General features: G+C 43.3%; 1 protein-coding gene across 5 annotated transcripts in view; it reads right to left on the bottom strand.

Moving 5' to 3' along the window:
* Positions 1-19826, bottom strand: part of RAVER1 (ribonucleoprotein, PTB binding 1) — a 2969353-nt gene that overhangs the window by 451001 nt on the left and 2498526 nt on the right. For all 5 annotated transcript variants that reach the window (XM_044084574.1, XM_044084577.1, XM_044084578.1 and 2 more), the window contains one exon: positions 7123-7200. In XM_044084574.1, the coding sequence (XP_043940509.1) occupies positions 7123-7200 (78 nt within the window). The remainder of the gene's footprint in view (positions 1-7122; positions 7201-19826) is intronic.

The following is a 19826-nucleotide window of genomic DNA, read 5'->3' as shown; positions in this document are numbered from 1 at the left end:
TTTCCCTTTCCCAATAGGGGAAGGATGGACTGCAGCGTGACCATCCGAAATCTTGTTTTCTTGACTGACTTGTTCAAGATACTGAGATCCAAAATTGGTCTCCAGTCCCCTGTTTTCTTTGGAACTAAAAAGAACCTGGAGTAGATTCCGGATCCTTGCTGGTCTGCTGGAACTGGCTGAATTGCTCTTTTTGCAAGCAGCTTTGAAATTTCCAAAGCTGCAAGATCCCTTTGAACGGGTGGAACATCTGGAAGGGATTTTTTTGATTGGTTTGGAATGCGAACGAAGGGAATGGAATAGCCTTCGGAAATGATGGACTGTACCCACTTGTCTTGAGTCAGGGATAGCCAGGCTTCTGGGTACAGTGACAATCTTCCCCCGACCGCCTCCGAAGGTGGACAGTCGGGCAACACCTCAGGGATGCTGAAAGGGCTTATCGGAAAAGTTTCTCGATTGCCCTGGTTCTGCGGACCCCCTCTGCCTCTGGGGCGACGTCTACCATTATTGTTCCCTCCTCTGCCTCTGGATGGGAACCGACTTTGTGCGTCAGGCAAATTTCCTTGTGATTGTTTGCGGAACCACATTTTTCCACTTTTCTGGCCTTTGGGGTAAGGTCTAGAAGGAGTAGAAAAACGGACTCCGACGGCAGAGAGTTTTGCCATCCGTCTCGCACCTAGTCAAGGTTTCTTTCACTTGAGGACCAAAGAGAGATGATCCATCAAACGGGGAATTAGTGAAAGACGTTTTAAAGGGGTCCGCAAAATTGCATAGACGCATCCAGGCATGCTGGCGTAAGGCAACACCTGTCCCTGCGGCTCTACTCGCTCCATCAGCCGCATATGAGAGGAGGCGCATGGAGGAGTTAGCTATCGAATTCAGGGTAGTCAGCTGGGTATTCATTTTGTCCTGAAAATCTGCAGCTGAAGGGTCCTTCAACATCTCACTCGCTTCCTTGATCAAGTCTCTCTGGAGACGGGTGAAATGGCATAGGTAGTTCAGCGAACGCATTGCAAAGGTCGCTGACTAAAACATCCACTTCCCATACCTGTCCATAGACCTAGATTCTTTGTTAGGGGGATGAATAGGCACTGAAGGATCAGCTAGTTCCTTCTTGGTGGCAGCAGCTACCACCATAGCATCCACAGAAACACCTTTGGTTAGAAATTGTTTGTCAGTTGGTGCTGTTATAAATTTAGAAGGTCTCCTGGGGGTAGGGTCCACTGAGTCAGGAGCCGTCCAGGCTTTCTTTGCCACCACCTGCATGAGGGGATCAAAGGGGGGGGGGCAAGAGCCAAACGCCTCAAGATACACAGATTCATCCTCCGAAGGGTTAAGGGCTGGCCAATTTCCCCTCTGTTTCAGGATCTCTAGAATGTCCGCAAGGGAGACATCTTCAGAAGGGGAACGGGGGGAACCCTCGGAATCCTCTAAATCTGTGTCAGAGGTGACAGACTCAGGTGAGTCTATGTGCTTCCTCTTACACTTTCTCTTCCTAGGGGGCTCCCCTGCTAATTCAGGGGTGTCTTCTGAAGAAGATGAGATTCCCACAGGGGATTCTTGAGGAGCTCGCTCTCTGCGGTCTGGGATGAGGGAGTCAGTCGACATAACCAGAGGCACCGAAGAGGGAGGGCGGACGGAGCCGACTGTGGAGTCGAACAAGGTTCCAACACACTCCGCATGACCTCGAACGCACCCCTGTCTGGCAGAGCCAGAGGTCCCCGCTCCGAGAAGCTGAAAACCTCCCTCGGCACCGACAGAGATGGCTCCGAGGCCGATGTCGGAGCCGAACTCACCAGCGCCGAAGCACCGAGAGGGAGAGGGGGGTCGGACAAGGGTCCGATGCCACTCACCCCCTCGGTGCCGACGAGGGAAGTCCGGCGCCGAGATTCTTCAAAAGAAAAAATCGGAGCCGATGACGGAGCCGAAGACAAATGTATCGGCTCCGACGCTACCACAGTCTCGGTTCCGAGACGCCCCGGCTCCGAGCTCAAAGGAGTCGGAGGAGGAATATTTATAGGAATAAGTTGAGGCATCGACTGATGAGTCGGGCTCTGAAGCATTTGGGCCAGTGCCTCGGACTTTAAAAGTCAACTCACTACCCTCTGGAGGTCATGATCCGAGAGCCTCGATGACCTGGAGGAGTGAGATCTATGGCTCCGTTCAGACAGCAAGGGAGACGCTGGAGCCGAATGAACGGAGCCAAGGGATGGTGACCTCGACCTCTTTCTAGATGTCGGCTCCGATGGTCTGATCGGAGCCGACCCAGGAATCTCTAATGCCTCGGCTCCGGCCGGAGCCGAGGGAACCACAGACACTGTAGTCAAAGACTCATCGGCTCCAGCCGGAGCCGATGTAGCAGCAGGCTTCGAAGCCTTAGGCCTCGACTCAGAAGCTGGAGCCGAGGTCTTAGACGCCTTAGAAGGTTTTCCCGAGGTAGCAGATAGGGAACCTTCAGGCTTAAGCAAACCCCTTAATATGAGTTTGTTTTTTCTTTCCTGCAGGACTCTAGGGCTGAAGCCATGGCATACAGCACAAGAGTCCTGCAGGTGTAAAGGTCCCAGGCAGTACACACAAGAAGTGTGACCGTCTGTCAGAGACATTTTCTGAAAGCACGAGTCACACTTCTTGAAGCCTGAGACCTTTGAATCCTTGGACATTTTCAAGGAACCGAAGTGTAACCACACACAACAACACACACACAGATTACACTGTCAGAAAAATCTAAGTAAGATTACTTTAAAACAAAGCTTCTGAAAAGTTTGTTAAGTAAAGGATATAAAACTCCTATCAAAAACACATACACACACTGGGGGAAGGAAGGTCCCAAAGGCCTAAGGAAAGAACTTACTTGTTCTTGAAAAGAAGGGGCTGGATAAGATGGTAGAAGGGATAAATATCCACTACACTAAAGGTATAAAAGGGGATAAACTAAACTAGAGTAAGTTTAAAGGTTATTAGACTAATCTAATTTAAACTAACCTGGAGCCGGTAGAAAACACCTCGATCGCTGTAGCGGCAAACGAGATCTGAGGTAATTCACGCCTAGCATTGTGGGATATAGGGGCAGCCTCGAGCCGGTGGAACCAACTCTCGAGCTTTTAGAGTGGCCAAGTCGGAGCCGAGGTCGGCTCCGAACCCATCCAGCAAGAATGAAGGCGAGATAGACAACTTAACATTGGATCGGATCTGACCCATCAGCGAGAATAAAGATAAGACTGACATCACATCAGCTGTTTTGAAGACTGCACTGACTTACCCTTACCTCTAGCTTCTTACACACCTGTTCAGCAAAGGGCTCAAACAGCTGCTTCTTTATTTATGGGGCATTGAGCAGCAATTTCTTCACATCCTCAGCCAGGCGTGTTTCCTAACAACTAATTCTGTTGCTGCTGCCCTGCATGAAGCATCCACTGCATCACAGACACATTTGACAGAGTGCTTTTTAACCTGGGACTTTACTTCTCAAGGTCATACTCCCTTCAGATAAGACTTCTCTTTCTGTTGAGACAGGAGCGTTACAGAACTTTTAATGCTTGGGCTTGGCAATTCTGAGTCCTGAAGGATGGGGTGGTTGAGGTGTAGACATTTCTTTCCTTTTTTTTTTTTTCATTTTTTCCCCATTTCTGGTGACCATCAAGTAAGTCTCTTCTCAATCAGACATACAACTAGATAAGTCTTAACATTCAGAAAGCTGTCAGGATAATTTGTACACTCTCATTGGCATGCCAGCAAAAGTAGCTTTTTTCCCATTCTATGGCCTAACTATACCCTGGTGGTGACAAGGCTCTTCCTTCATCACAAGGCAGCCAATGTCCCCTTATCTGTGTATATGTGCTTCCTCAAACAGCCAAAAGAGATTACAGTCACTGGCTTCAATGTCTACACACAAGTCTTTCTTTCACAGGTTCCCAGTGTTATGACTAGCCTCCCCTCTCCAGTACAGGTCCTGTCATCAGAACAAAGACATAAGCCAAGGATTGGCCAGCATCCATTTCACCAAGGATGGGCACACGTCCCATCCTTCCTGGATAAACTCTTAAGCATCTGATCAGTTCATCATACTCGGGTGGCTTGGGCTGCACTCTCAGATTTATTCCCTTTAGACCACTGGCACAGGAAAGGGCTTTGGCTCTTGTAAACCCTGAATACCTCTATACCTTTTTCTTCTGAGCATAACAGTAGCCCTTAGCTTCCCTTTTGAAGTGATCCTTCATACTGTTGAGGGTGCCTCCAAGTCATAAATTCTCTAGTTGGAAGACGGTGTGTCCTCAGTATCTAACTACTAAGAAAAACAGCAGAAGATGGTCCACACACAGGACTGTCAGATGAGTCTGAGTTTTCTGGGAGGGACTGTATTTTCTTTTCAAGACAGGGGCCCCCCAGACACTGATGGTTGCTCTGATGATGATGGCAGGTTTTAGAGGGAAAAGTACAAAGCTCTGACCAGTGTTATCAGGTCCTGTGAAAGGGTTTAGGAGGGGAGAGATGGAAGGAGGGCCTGCCTAACTCCTGCTGAAGCAAGCTGGTGAATGTCTGAGTATTAGATAGCTTGGTCCAGCTTCAGGGAGTAATGGCTGACAATGAGTTCTGCAGCTGTTAGAAGGAGCTAATGATTTCTTTTTTTCTACAACAGACATCCTTGCATAAGAGAAGTGAAGAAATATCTCCATCTTCCATCTCCATATAAACTCGAAATCTGCTATAACAAAATCTCTAAATTTGCTACCAAATCTAAAACCTCTTCTCACCATTGTCTTTCCCTACAAACTCTGAACTGGCTAGAACTCCCTAACTACCTAGACTACCTCCAACTAACCACTGCTCACAAATTAATGTTCTACCCTGAAAAATGCCCAGCCCTAGCAAACATCCTTCCGCCATACACCCCAAACAGATCTCTAAGATCTGAACACCAAAATTTAATCACCATCCACAAACCCAATCGCCATGCTGGCCAACTCCTTCTCTCCTACTATCTTGGCAGGAAATGGAACTCTCTCCCTTCTTCTCTTAGAACAACATCTAACACTGAAGCCTTCAAAATCTAACTTTTCTCTTACTTATCCTCTAAACATAAGTGCACCTGCTTACATCCTACATAAATCTAAATAAATTCCCCTTGAACCCTCTACATCCTTTCTCTTTACTCTACCCTAATACTATCTTCTTTTCTTCTCTTTTCTCTCTCGATCACTGCTTGATCAAACTATATTCTACTCTCAGTTTATGTACTTTCTCTCTCTCTACTACTCATATGTAAATATTGTAAATAGCATGTAACCTTAGACCTTCTTCTCATACAGTAAAACCTGCTACTTGAAGGAAACTACTAAATCTATTGTATCTACCTTCCTGAATTATGTTTTTTTGAAGTATACTGCGTGTATTTGCTTTTGTACTAACTGTATTCAATGTAATGTTATTCCAAATGTATATATTTTATTACTATCTTTTACACTATGTAACTATGTGCTTTTTTACACTATGTGCTTTTTTACACTATGTGCTTTTGTACTAACTGTATTCAATGTAATGTTATTCCAAATGTATATATTTTATTACTATCTTTTACACTATGTAACTTGTATTTGCTTTGCTTTTGGAGCTTTTCTCCCCGGGTCTCCACTGAAAATGGGTACGTTCTGGCCCAGTGGACTTCCCCGGTAATCAAACTGGAAATAAATAAAACAAATAAATATCACCCAAGCTCTATGTTAGCAAAATATGGGCAATGGAAACAGATGCTAGTAGAAAGACATTCAGACAAAGTGCAGTCGTCTGAGTGAGTGATGCCTCCAGATGGCACTAGCAGAAGAAATGGTCAGTCTAAGAATGCAGAAGAGTCAAGAGCTGCAAAAGGCATTCAGATTAAGTTGAGATATATATATATACATATATATATATCCTCCTCCCAGGATTCCTTCTGTCTTGTATTTATTTACTTTAAGCTGGGAGTCTGAAGACAACTTGGCTGATGTCACAGCAGACATCGACAATGGTTGCGGCCTTTTCTGGTGCAGATAATTCTGCAACTATTTTGCTCTCCTCTTGCTGGTCTTCTAGCCGAAACTAGCGCAATTGGGACAGGAACCAGCATTGTGTTCTGTCCCTAACAAGCAAAACTACATTTTTTTCTGTGGGATTTGTTTCCCCATAAATAATGCAGTCATTAAATTTAGAAACTGTGATCTATAACCTTCCCACTATATCCTTGGGTACAAATGAGCAAAACACTATTTAGAATAAGATGAGCCTCCACCAAACAGGATAACTATTTGTAATGAAAGCTAGACCGAACTGAGACTGATGACACTTGGTACTCGCATCCACTCAAGAATTCTTGTATATTGTGGAAAGGCAGGTGCAGAAATGCTAATTTCCAGGTGGAGTGTGTCTGTCCATCAAATAGGAGGAAGATGAAAGCTTCTTTGACAAAAGTCCTAAGTGCTGCCACTACTGCAATAATGAACAATAGATATGAGGATCCAAGGAAAGTACACACCTCTTAGCTCTGCTACACAGAAAACTTGCAATGCCCAAAGAAAGTATGTGCACTCAAGACCAAGGCTGCCACAGATCTTAAGAAAAGCTGTAAAACAGGACAAAAGGACAATACACCTGTTACCAAAGCAGAGGGTCCCTTCAATTGAGTGTTTCAGATAACTAATATTGAAAATACGTGCTACATCTTTACAGTAAAGGCAATATAGCCAGTTTCATCCATAAAAAAAGACTTCAAACAGATTTACACCTTGCACAAAAAACTGTCTCTACTTCCTTGCACTTGTTTACAAAGTCAGGAGAGGCACATAGAATAAAAGGGAATATAATTATTTGTAGGAAAATTATCATGGATCTCAGTGGTACTCCCTTAAATACTGCAAAATTCAGGCATACAAAGCACTACACTAAATTCTCCAGTAAAAAGTAAAACCTGGTACCATGAAGCAAAGCTGAAGAATAAATCACTTAAATGGTGTGAGGAATCTGGCATTCAAAATTTCCAGAATATTAGTTTTCTCTCAAAAATCTGAAATTGACTAAAGAAACACACAAAAGAAACCCAACTATCAGCACAAGACATTTTCATAAACACCTTTACGAAGGGGGGAAAAGCCTTACCTTACTGTAACTGGACTCATAACCTCCAAGTCCTGAATCATTGTGATCTTTTGGATAGTACAGAGATGATGTTTGATCCTAATGAAGAGAAAATTTACAAGGATGTAAAAACTATTCTAACTTTAGTATTATCACTTTACTCAGCAATTGGATAAAATTAACCAGTCCAATAAGCAGACTTACTTTTAAAGTAAATGACTACCTCATCATCAAATCAGCAGATGGTACTTTTCAGTGGACCAGCAGTCACATAACTTCCAAAGTACATGTACAAAGTATTTACCAAAACAGGATGTTTTCAAATATGACTGCTACTATAATCATTACAGGGATTCCTTCATCTGATAGAAAATTTCTAGTCACAAATCTCTATATTCACATGGAAGAAACCATATTCATTTCCATCAAAATGGGGTGCCTGGAAGAAAATCAGGCTCTCTATCCCATATCTTCACTTGCTCCTGTTCTTCTTGAATTAAAATACTCTTGCTATGCTTATCTTGCAAATGTTCAGATTTGTGCCTCATATTTCTGGTCTGTTCCTTATAAAATTTGTTGTTTTCTGGGAAATCACTAAAGAGTGAAGTCACTGGGAGATCAGCTGGCATAATGGTTAAAGTTTTTGTTTTCCATAGGTAAAGTACAAGGTTCGATCCTGACCTCCAACCAATTATGTGTATGGAGTTTGCATGTTCTCCCTGTGTCTCTGTGGGGTTCTTCCCTGGGTCAATAAGCTACTGGCTGACCGGCACCTAGTTGCCCTCCTTGCATAACCTGGGCTAGCTCTGTTAAGCAAAAGCTGGATGTAAAATGAACCTCCCAAACATGAACTAATAATTGCTACACTTCATGCAGATTTACTGACAGGACACAGTTTGGAAGTGGATAACATGATGGTAAGGAGGAGGCTGGATATCCCTCTGCATCCAGGAGACCAGATGGATAGGCGGTGCAGCAAAGTCACTTGGCTTGAGATCCCGAGTCTACTACTCAAACAGACTAGAAATGGGGTAGGAAATGTGGTGAGGGAGAGGCTTAAGAATTTCAGAGAGGAATGTCATCAAAATTAGTGAAAGATGCATGGCAATCAGACTTCAATGTAAGAGTAGGACACTATTCATAACCTCAGCATATGACCCACAGTAGAGCTGTGATAGTGAGGAAGAGAGTACATTCAGTCAGCAGTTGCAGGAACTATTCAATAAAACAGGACAACAGAAATTTGTGTTGATAATGGGTGACTTGAATGCACATATCGGAGCAGACAGAACAGGAAATGAAGATTGCCTGGATCCCCATGGTGGAGCAAGAGGAATAAAGGACAGGCCAATGACTCAAGTATGAACAATGTTTGGACTCTCACAGGGGTTCCCAGTGGAAGTGGGTGTGCACATCAGGGTTTGGCTCTGAGCCCACTGGTGTTCATACTGGTGATGGACTACATTAGCAAACAGTTCTGAGGGGACAGGTCAACAAAGCTGCTGTATGCAGACAATGTGGCATTACAGGAAGACCCCGAGCAAGAACTTCGGCAAAGGCTAGAGGAATGGAATGTCAAACTGAAGGCTCATGGGTTGAAACTGATAACAGATAAGACAGTTGTAATGACAGCAAATGGGGGAAATCAGAAGAAGCTGAAAACTGAGATAGAAGGGAAAACTGTGGGACAGATTAAAAGATTCAAGTATCTGGGAGGAAAGGTTGAGGAGAAGGGAAATCTGAATGACGAAGTCAAAGCTAGAATCAGAGAGGTTGCAGTCAACTGTACAGAATGTCAGAGGTAGTATATGAATGAAGAATGCCAAAGAAGCTGAAAAGTAAGGTGTACAAAACAGTGGTGCAACCAGTACTACTGTACAGTACAGAAACTTGGACAGTAAAGGCTGAGCAGTTGAGGAAGCTAGAGGTCATTGGGGATGAAGTGCCCAAATTGGTTTGTAGGATGTACTCTGTGGGACAGATGAAGAAGTAAGCATCTCCACCTGCAGACAAGGTCAGAGAGAACAGACTATGGTGATTCAGGTACATGTGCAGAAAAGTATGACTCTAGTGAAGATGATTTGGGACAGACAGGAAGAAGGCAAGAGGAAATGAGGGAGCTGAGCAAAGAGGTGACTGGATTATATGACAGAAGACCTGCTACAGTCAAGCATGAGTGCTGAAGGCAGGAGAGTGGCATTGAATTGAAAGAGATGGTGACAGCTGACACACCTCATCCCCATGAAGAAAATGGGGTAAAAAGGGGTTAATGAAGTCACAAAATAATTACATACATTCTGAGTTTCAGACTTCATATCCTTCAGAAAATTCAATGCAAAACATTTTACTCTAGCTACTTTCTAAGTTTATAAGAGCAATATTTAAAATCTGTTCCTATTTTTTGGCAGTTGTTCCCCATTATTATAGGCTTTGTCTATATTTCTTGTGCTAACAGGTTGAGAGGTTTGTTGGCATGCACAATATTCCCAAACACAGAAGCCATAAGTAGCCTGAACTGCTGGGTAGAGGATGTGGGAGACGCCTCCCCTAAGGACAGTCTGACCTGATAAATGTAAAATGGTCTCCAATAGACTAGGGAGAACCATGTTCCCAGCTACCACCTGTAATGTTAATGTCAATTAACATATATCATAAAAAGGCTTTACCAAGTTGCCAAACACTTAAAAATGTGTTAAAAGGGATGGGAACTTTACTGCCACAGTGACATGCTACTTAAACATATCACTAAGTTAGCTAACTCACACATCTGCAATACCTTCTTCGAATAAGGTCCCAGCTGGAATAACCACCATGTAAGTGCATAGAGTACCAAGACTGCCCCCTGAATTTGAAAGACATAAGAAAGATGCATAACAAAGCTTTAAGCACCTTTCTGCACTGTTAATCACAAGGTAAAAACTGCTGATGCAGGTAAGGTATAGGTGAACACTAGGGCCCTTAAAATCCCAGCCATGTAACCCAAATGTGAAAAACTGCAAATTTGATTTGTATAGGTGGTGATTTACTGACTGTCTCTGTTCATCAGAGACAAAAGTGAAACACGAAGAACATCAGGAATTCTGAGAAACATAACTCTCTCTCCAACATGTGCTATTTAAGTCACAAGCCAAATTTAGGACTTTTAATCTAATAGTTCTGATGCTGTTTTGTGGATGTGCACAAGGTTCATCAAAATAGGACCTAGGGATGCCTTGTATGTCAGGCAAAGATCCCCTCTCAGAGATACCAAGTAAAGAGACAGGGCTTTGAGGTGATCAGCTTAGGACATTGTGCTTGCTCCCTGTATTCTTTTTGTAAGAACCTTTAAGGACATTCCAGCTGATGCATGACTGGTCAGGTACATACTGAAAAGGGTATTATACAATATGATGAGTCAGATGAGGGCCATATAGAGTGGCATGACGATTTCCTTGGACCTAGATGCCATGCTCTTACTTCTACGTTGAGCAACATAGGATTTTCTTATCACCATCTATCCCAACTACAATGTTGGTAGAAGGCTAGGTTACTATCAATATGATCTCCCAGATCCCGGATTAGTGAATCAATCTTTAAGGGTGTTTTATTGATGATGTAGTTACCTGGGGTGGTAGACTTCTCAAAAGGTACTATAATATATTTCTTGGTATTGCATTTTAAGCCATGGCTTTGGCAACAAGCATTTGTCTGTATAAAAGCTTCCTGAAGGTTGTTCTCATCTTGGAGGGATTCAATGACAGCTCCCAGTTTGCAGTCATCTGTGAACTTGGTCAGCCATAGGTCTCTGATATCCGAGGAGTAGATGTCGAAGAGTAGTGGGCCTAGCACACTGCCCTGTGGGACTCCATTAGTAACCGGCTTCTTTGTGGAGGTGTCTTCACAGATTGTAACCTCCTAGGTTCTATCAGTGAGCAAGTTAGCTATCCAGCGTGTTATAAAGGGGTTTATACCTAGTTGTGCAAGTCTGTTGACAAAGCTAGAGTGGAGTATTGTGTCAAATGCTTTAGCCACATCAAGTTGTAAACCAAACAATGGACTAGCAGTGTACTATAAAACAAATAAAAAGAAAAAACGCTACTCAGGAATCATGAACCAGAATTTACTGGGTTCCATTTAGATGCTCGAAAGTCCTTTTACGCGAATACGAAAAGAGCGACACGTACTGCGCAAACCACGGAAACGTCGAATGTCCAAAGTCGAGAAATTTGAAATGTCGAAGTGTCATGGTTGGCCCGTCTGTAGTATAGCTCCATAAGGTAAGTGTGCGATAGTTACAGACCTTAGGGTTAGGGTGTGGGTTAAGGTAAGTGCATAGATAGGTAATGTATGTAAGGTTTAGTATATGGTTAGAATTAGGGTTTTTTAAATGTATGTTTGGATTATTTATTTGGTTTTGATATATCTCTGCAGGGTAAGTGTGCGATAGTTACGGACCTTAGGGTTAGGGTGCAGGTTAAGTTAAGTGCATGGATAGTAATGTATGTAAGGTTTAGTGCAGGGTTAGAAGTAGGGTTTTGGTGCTTTACTTTAGGGTTAGAAGTAGGGTTTTGGTTAGTGTATGTATGTGGTTTATTTGTTTTGTTTGGGTAGGCAGTATGTAGTGGGAGGTGGAGTTGACCGACTATGGGGATTCGACTTTTTGAATTTCGCAGTTTACTGCTTTCGGCATATTCGCGGTTCGCGCAATATATGTCGGTGTTTTCGTATTCGCTTAACAGGATTTTCGCTAATATAATATAGACCCGAATTTATTACATCCAAAAACACATCAGTTTAAGCGCTTTTGTTCACTTCGGTAAGGAACTTCTTCAGAAACTGAGTAAAACCAAAAGGAAACAATGCTTAAATACAACTATTTTTAAAAAATGGTGCCAAAACACGCCCCCTTTTTTCCTCAAAATAAAAAACGCCATTGTTAAAACTACTATAATTAAAATCATAAAGCTGCCAACATTCAAAAATATACATGTAAACACGACTTGTGGTAAAAGAAAAAACAAAACACAATACATAATATCACTAAGAGAGTGCATAAGGTTAAAAAAGAAGATTAACTAATACATACAGATTTGCCTTTTAAAACAGGTTTTAAAGAAATTACATCATTGATACCAGGTGGACAAGTGCAGTTCAGTAAGACTTGCCAATGGAATGCCCCTTTTTCCAAGCATGGTACCAATCACCCTCCACCAGTTTTTGTTCTACCTGTTCAAGGATAGAAAAATATATATTTTTTAAATCCTTGCAAACTATGCTATGCTTAAAGCATTAGTGTGATTAGACTTAGGAATGGCGTATGTGTTTTGATAAATTCGTGTATTTAATGGCCCAACAGTCTTGCCAACATAAAATGATGGGCAAGACTCACATACACCACTCCCCTAGAGTTACAGTTATATCAGCCCTTCACAGCTATAATGTGTGGATAACCATGAATGTGTATAATGGAGCATTCAAGAATGAACCTGCATTGTTTACAGGAACCACACTTTTCTCTACCCCACTGATTTATAAACTTCTCATCATAGGCCCCATTGCCATTCAAAGATATTTTTCATATTTCTACCATTCTTGAATACAAATTTGGGTGAAGTCCCCAATTTACCAGTAAGACCCAAGCAGAAAAAGACGGTAGACCAATGTTCTACAATGTCTGCTTTCAAGGTATCAACACCTTTACTATAAAGGTAAAACCAAAGCTCTTGAAAGGTCGTTAGATGAAACAGAGGGAGCTGGTATCACATCATCATTGGTAGTACCACAAGGGCACAAAATAGGTCTATATCTAGTGTGCCTGGAACTGATTACATAGTGTGTCAATGTATCAAAAAAATCCTCAGGGTAACCCCTTTCGAGGAAAGTACAGTTCTGTACCTACCATAAATGTAGATGTTCGAGTGTTCACACTGCTGCAGTCATCACTGTTGGGTTATCCTGCCATCAGGCGGTCTCGCAGTCGGCCCGAGTTCCAAAGTCTTGGTCCAGCGTCGGTTGCTGTCGCTTCTTCCCTGACGTCAGTGCGCCAGGGGTATATAAGATGCATCCGACGCCATTTTCTTCAGTTTTTCTTGCCCCAGATGTCAGGTGCCCCCAATAGGTAGGCAATACTTATTTCGATATAAAAATATACATATAAAAATAAAACAAAACCTTCAGTCACAAGCAAATACACCACAGAGGTTGTATAGGATAGAAAGGAATAGATAAGTCCAGCTAGTTCAGAGGGGATGGAGGGAGGGTAGCCTGGACTGCAGCAGTGTGAACACTCGAACATCTACATTTATGGTAGGTACAAAACTGTACTATGTTCATGTTCATCGTGTTACACTGCTGCAGTCATCACTGTTGGGTTGAATCCCAAAGCTAAGGATGGGTGGTGGAACTAAACAGGGTTTGGAGAGGCTAGTAGGCCCTGCAGAACTGCAATGGCAAAGCCAGCTCTGGTTTTAGAGTACAGAGGTAAGTGATAGTGCTTGGTGAAGGTGTGCACTGAACTCCAAGTGGCAGCCTCCAAAATATCCTTGGTTGGTACCCCTCTGAGGAAGGCTGTTGATGCTGCTGTAGCCCTGGTGGAATGGGGCCTGATGTTACCAGGCACAGATTTCCCATGGTGTGTGTAGCAGAAACGGATACAATGTCCTATCCATTTTGAAATGGTCTGTTTTGAGATAGCTTTTCCTTGAGATCCTGCAGCATAGGATACAAAGAGCTGGTCAGATTTTCTGAAAGCCTTAGTTTTATCCAAGTAGTAACATAATTGCCTGTGAATGTCCAAAGAGTGTAGGAGCCTTTCCCCTTTGTTCTGGGGGCTTGGATAAAAGGTGGGCAAATGAATGGTTTGGTTTAGGGCCACACTGGATACCACCTTTGGCATAAAGGAAGGGTTAGTTCGTAAAGTGACTTTGTCTTGATGAAAAATTATGAAAGGCTCCACTGCCATTAAGGCCTGTAGTTCTGAGACTCTTCGTGATGAAGTTATTGCTAGCAGCAGGGCACTTTTCCATAAGAACTGTAGATCAGCAGTGAAAGCTGGCTCAAAGGGCGGTAGTGTTAGCTTTTCCAGAACAAAGTTGAGATCCCAAGTTGGTGCTCTCCGGGGCAGTCTTATGTTCTTAGCCCCTCTGACGAACTGTCTTAGTAATGGATGTGAAAATATAGGAGGATCCGTGTTGTATTGAGCTGAAATAGCTGAGGCGTGGATCTTAATAGATGAGAAGGAAAGTCCTTAGTGCAACATCTCAGTTAAATATTGAAGAATCTGAGGAATATTTGGGACTAGGGGATTTAGGCCTTTAGCCTGGTTCCAGGTGCGGAATCTTTTCCATTTGTCTGAGTAGACTTTCCTGGTGCTAGGCCTTCTGGCTTCCAGAATGACGTCCATCACAGCTTTAGAGAGAAGTGTTGACTGGTTATCTAGGCAATTTGCCATGCAGCCAGATTTAAAGTCTTGAACTGGCTGTGTAGAATCTGATTGTTTTGCTGAGTGTGCAGGTGAGGAATTGTTGGCAAAATCCATGGTGGGCCTTGAGCCATGTTCCTTAGTATTGGATACCAGGGTTGGCGTGGCCAGGCTGGAACAATGAGCATCATTTGTGGCCTCTCTAATCTGGCTTTCAGCAGCACCTTTGCCAGAAAAGGCAGTGGAGGAAAGGCATACACTGTCAATGTTTTCCAACTGAATGAGAGGGCGTCCACTTACCAAGCTAGTGTGTGGTATGTCCTTGTGCAGAATTTCCGTAGTTGGTAGTTTAGGGGGGAAGCAAACAGATCTATGTCTGGGCTCCCCCATTTTTGAGTTATCATTGCGAATACTTGTGGATCTAGTTTCCACTTGTGAGGAATGTCCTTGTGCAGAATTTCCATAGTTGGTAGTTTTGGGGGGAAGCAAACAGATCTATGTCTGGGCTCCCCCATTTTTGAATTATCATTGCGAATACTTGTGGATCTAGTTTCCACTTGTGAGGATCTGTGATGTTTCTGCTTAGATCGTCTGCCAGTGTGTTTTTCTTTCCTGGCAGGAATTGTGCTTGTAGATGAACTTGGCAGGTCAGTGATGTGTTCCACAAGGTCACTGCCTCTCTGCATAGGGGGTAGGAGTGTGTGCCCCCTTGCTTGTTTATGTACCACATCACTGTGGTGTTGTCCGTCTTTATTAGGAGTTGTCCTGGATGTAGGAGGTCCTTGAAAGCTGTTAGGGCATTTTGTACAGCTAGCATCTCTTTTTGATTGATATGTAGATGCCTTTTGTTTGCAGGCCATTTGCCCTGAATACACTGTCCTGCCATGTGTGCTCCCCAGGCATAATCTGATGCATCTGTTGTTATAGTCTGCCTGGCTGTGGGTAAGGTGAAAGGCTGACCCTTGTTTGAGGTGACATGCCTGAGCCCACCATAGAAACTCCTGTTGAAGGCAGGGAATGAGTGGAATTATTGTTTCCAAGCTGTGGTTGTGTTGAGAACATACGCTTTTCAGATACCATTGTAATTTCCTCATATGCAGTTTTGCAAATGGTATTAGTAATATGCAAGATGCCATGAATCCCAAGGCCTGCAGAATTTTTCTTGCAGGGAGTTGGGTCTTTGTTGCCATCATTTTGAAGTATTGAGTCAGATGTCTTTGCTTGTCTGGCATGAGGTAAGCCATCTGGGCCATTGTATTTAAGCTGGCACCCAGGAATATTATGTCTTGTGAGGGCACTAGTTTTGACTTCTTTTCGTTTACTGTGTACCCTAGGCAACTGAGAAGGTTTTTGACAAACGCCAGATGCTTTAATAGAACGTCTTTGCTTTCTGCTTGAATAAGTCAGTCGTCCAGGTATGGATATATTTGAATCCCTCTGTATGCAGTATGCAATTACTGGTGCCAGGCATTTTGTGAAGACCCTGGGCGCAGTAGATAAGCCAAAGGGCAGTGCAGAGAATTGGTAATGGGTTGAACCTGCAATAAATCTGAGGTATCTTCTGCAATTTTGTCTGATAGGGACATGCAGGTATGCCTCCCTGAGGTCCAACGTTACTAGCTAAGCCTTTTTGCCCAGCATGGGAAGAAGTTGCTGTAGTGTTAGCATCTTGAATTTGGATACTTCCAGGTATGTGTTTAGAAGTGAGAGGTCCAGAATGGGTCTCCAGGCTTTGTCCTTTCGGGGAACTAGAAACAGTCTTGAGTAAAATCCTTGTCCTTGCTCCTGTGTAGGAACCTGTTGAATAGCTCTCATGTCCATGAGAGCTGAAATTTGCTTTTGAGCCTCTGCCCATTGATTGGGTGGCAGGTTTGGCATTCCTTTTATCCTTGGTAAAGTGTGAAAGTGGAATCTGTAGCCTTGAGATACAATATTAAGGACCCATTTGTCTTTTGTGATGATGTGCCAGTTGTCTGTGAAAAGAGCTAGTTCCCCCCCCAAGGGAGCTGCCAAGAGAGTTTTGCTTGGTAGTCTGAGGGGTAAGTCATTGTGTTTGTCTTCTGGTAGTTTGAGACCTGTCTTCTCCTCCTTTTTGGGTTGTGGCACTCCATTGTCGAGGCTGGTAAGAGCCTTGTGGCTGGCCTCTGCCTCTTGGGCATCTGTATCTGCCCCTCTGTGGTCTGGCAGAAGCTGAAAAGAACCAGTTTTTGGTTGGCCAATTTCTGCTGAAACGAGGAGGTTGAACCTGTAAGAAATCCTTGACCGTCTGCATAGATTTTGCCTTATCCTCCATTTTCTTTAAAACTTCTTCTGCTTTTACACCAAATAAAACATCCTGCTGTAAGGGTGCATCCAATAACTTTGCTTTAACGTGATCAGGCAAAGTTTGTTCTTTTAACCAAGCATGCCTACGTATGACAGACCCTGTCACTGCTGCTCTACAAGAAGCTTCCAATGAATCAAATCCACATTGCAAAGTATGTTTTCCCACTTGTTCAGCTGAATGTAACAAATCTTGCATTTCCTTGTAATCTGGTTGATCTGTATGTGCGAGCATTTTTTGTTTTAATTGAGACATCAGATATTGTTGATATTTCGGCATGTGAAACTGACAATTTAAGGCTCTCATAGTTAGAGTAGCTGAGGTATAAACTTTCTTTCCCCATCTGTCTAGTGCTCTAGAATCCCTTTCAGAGGGCACAGGATTTTTACCAGTAGAGGCTTTAACCCCTTTGGGACACTGGGAAATGGTTTCTGGGTCAGCAACAGGGCTTTTATACAGGAATTTGTGCGAGTCAGGGACTCTGTAGTATCTGTCTGGTTTGGCTGGTGCAGGAGGTAGTGAGTCTGGGTTAAGGCTAGATTCTGAATAAACATCATGCACAATGTCTAACACAGGTGAAATTGCAAGTGGTCTGTGGTGGGGTAGTAAAAGGACCTCTCGGAGCCTTTTCCTAGAATCAGAGTAATCCTGGCCTTCCCAGTGGAAATGTTCCCTCAAAGTATGTAAGGTTTTCCCAAAAGAGAAGTCTGCTGGGGGAGATGTAGAAGGGATAGACTCTTCGGCATCAGAATCTTCATAAGGGGGAAAGGAATATTCCTGTTCCTCAGAAGAGTTTGAGGAAATAGAAACCTGGTCAGAGGAAGCGTGGTCCTCCTCCTGCCTTGGCCTTTTATCAGGAGGGGGATGTGAACCCCTGATTAGGGTAATTAAGTCTTCAGCCATCTTAAGCATCTGTTTCCTAGGCATGGGGCCTTGTGCTGGAGACTGCAGTGCAGTCTTATTTGTTTTTAAAGGAGTTTTCAGCTTTGCATTGGATTTTATAGTGAGTGTAGTCGGTCTGAAGACACCTTCAGCAACTGAAAGTGTTTCAACTGCACTGGAATCTCCTTCAGGAATGGAGTCAGAAGGGCCTAAAGGTAAAGGTTGTGGAGGCCTAGTAATCTCTGCTTGTGAATCGGATGTCGCCTGGGGTTCTAAACCAGCGGTCGTCAGGGGCTGCGTACGTGCCTCACTGAAAACCACAGAACCAGTGACTGGCCTAGCAGAGGCCTCGGAATCCGGTTTGGATTTCGGCTGCCTGTCCTTATCTTTCCGTTTTTTATGCATTCCGGTCGTCGGTTGCTCCGACGGTATGGTATAATTAAATTTTCTACCATAATAATGTCGGGCAAAATCAAACCGACGTTTAATAGTTCGTTTATTAAACCTAGCACAAAACCGACAACCTGTGACGTCGTGGTCTGGGCCTAGGCAAGGAATACAATAAGAATGAAAGTCCTTACGAGGTATTTGCTTCCCACAAGAAATGCAATTGTTAACTTTTTCTGACATCGGACTGAGGCAAGAAAAGGTTCCCCAATGGGGTTACTTAGCTTTATGAAGACTCCGGTCTGAAATTCGATTTGAAAATCTCAGGAGTCGGCCGACCGGCACTTGCGAACTGCTTCTGCTTCGGGCACTGAGCGGAAAGAAAGACTGAAGAAAATGGCGTTGGATGCATCTTATATACCCCTGCCGCACTGACGTCAGGGAAGAAGCGTCAGCAACAGACGCCGGACCAAGACTTTGGAACTCGGGCCGACTGCGGGACCGCCTGACGGCAGGATAACCCAACAGTGATGACTGCAGCAGTGTAACACGATGAACATCATATGTTTCATCTTATTAACCTCATCATAAAAATGAGCATCATTAGAAACCAAGCGGCTGAGTCTAATGAGTTGCCCTTTAACCAAGTTCCACTTCTGCCATAATGGCTGTTGACTGTCAAAGTGTAAAAAAATAATTAGAATAAGTGGGCTTCCTAAAAATACTGGACAAAAAGCAATTGTTAATGGAGTCCTTGCTACAAAGTAGACAAAGTTATTAGTAAGAACCAATTCCATGCACTGCAATAATCGTAAAACATCATTATTAGGCAAATAGGTCCCTTTGTCCACAGCATAATGGAATACCTACATACCCTCCCCATGATAGGTCTTTTATGTCAATAGTAACCAAAATGACCCCATCATCATAGGGTACTGAACAAAGTACTTCCAAAAAATGATAAGAATCCTTGAGAATGTGGGGTTTGTCCATAGAGAAAGACTTGAGTCTGTAATCAATATATTTAGCCAAAGACTCTGTCTTTGAACATCCGGAGGCAACAACAGGTCTAAGTGGTGGGTTGTTCACGGACTTATGCACCTTAGGGATGCCAAAAATATCAGGAATTCTAGGTAGAGCAACATAAGGGTACTCCCCTAAGGTGAGATGGAATGTCAAATGTAATAAACATATCTTCTAGTGCCAAACTGATGGCTGGCATGGTAAGCAATATTTATCTCATTGAGAGAAACCTCAACCAAAAATGTCCCATTGTATACATATTAGTGGTCTTTAGCCACATCAGGGTAGGCAGTATGCACAATTCTCCCTCCTTCCATTGCCTTAGTGACCTTCTCAATGAAGCCCACCAGATTCAGTAAGCATGACCTTCCTTTCATACAGCAAAACTGGGATGGATTCAATGTCTGGAGGTCTCCTATGTCCTTGTTGATAATTTCCATGATAATTCTTTCCATGGCTTTGCAAATATGACTAGTCAGACTAACTGGTCTACAGTTTCCAGGATCTGTTGAAGATCCTCTCCCTTACAAAGGGGAATGATCACTGCAGTCCTCCATTTACATGGCACAAAGCCTGTTGCTATAGTTAAATGACTCCAGGGATCTTGATAAGTCATATTCTAGCCTAGTCAGGTGGCATCCTGGGATGAGGCTGTGTTCTTGGCTTTAGTGAGTACAGGATGTAGATAGTCCCTACTTATAGTTGGAGGGG

This window comes from Protopterus annectens, chromosome 9.part0, assembly GCF_019279795.1.
Source record: "Protopterus annectens isolate FY-2018-M chromosome 9.part0, PAN1.0, whole genome shotgun sequence".
Classification (NCBI taxonomy): domain Eukaryota; kingdom Metazoa; phylum Chordata; order Ceratodontiformes; family Protopteridae; genus Protopterus; species Protopterus annectens.
Note: the sequence above shows the minus strand (reverse complement) of the source record. Positions and strands in the feature narration are given on the sequence as shown.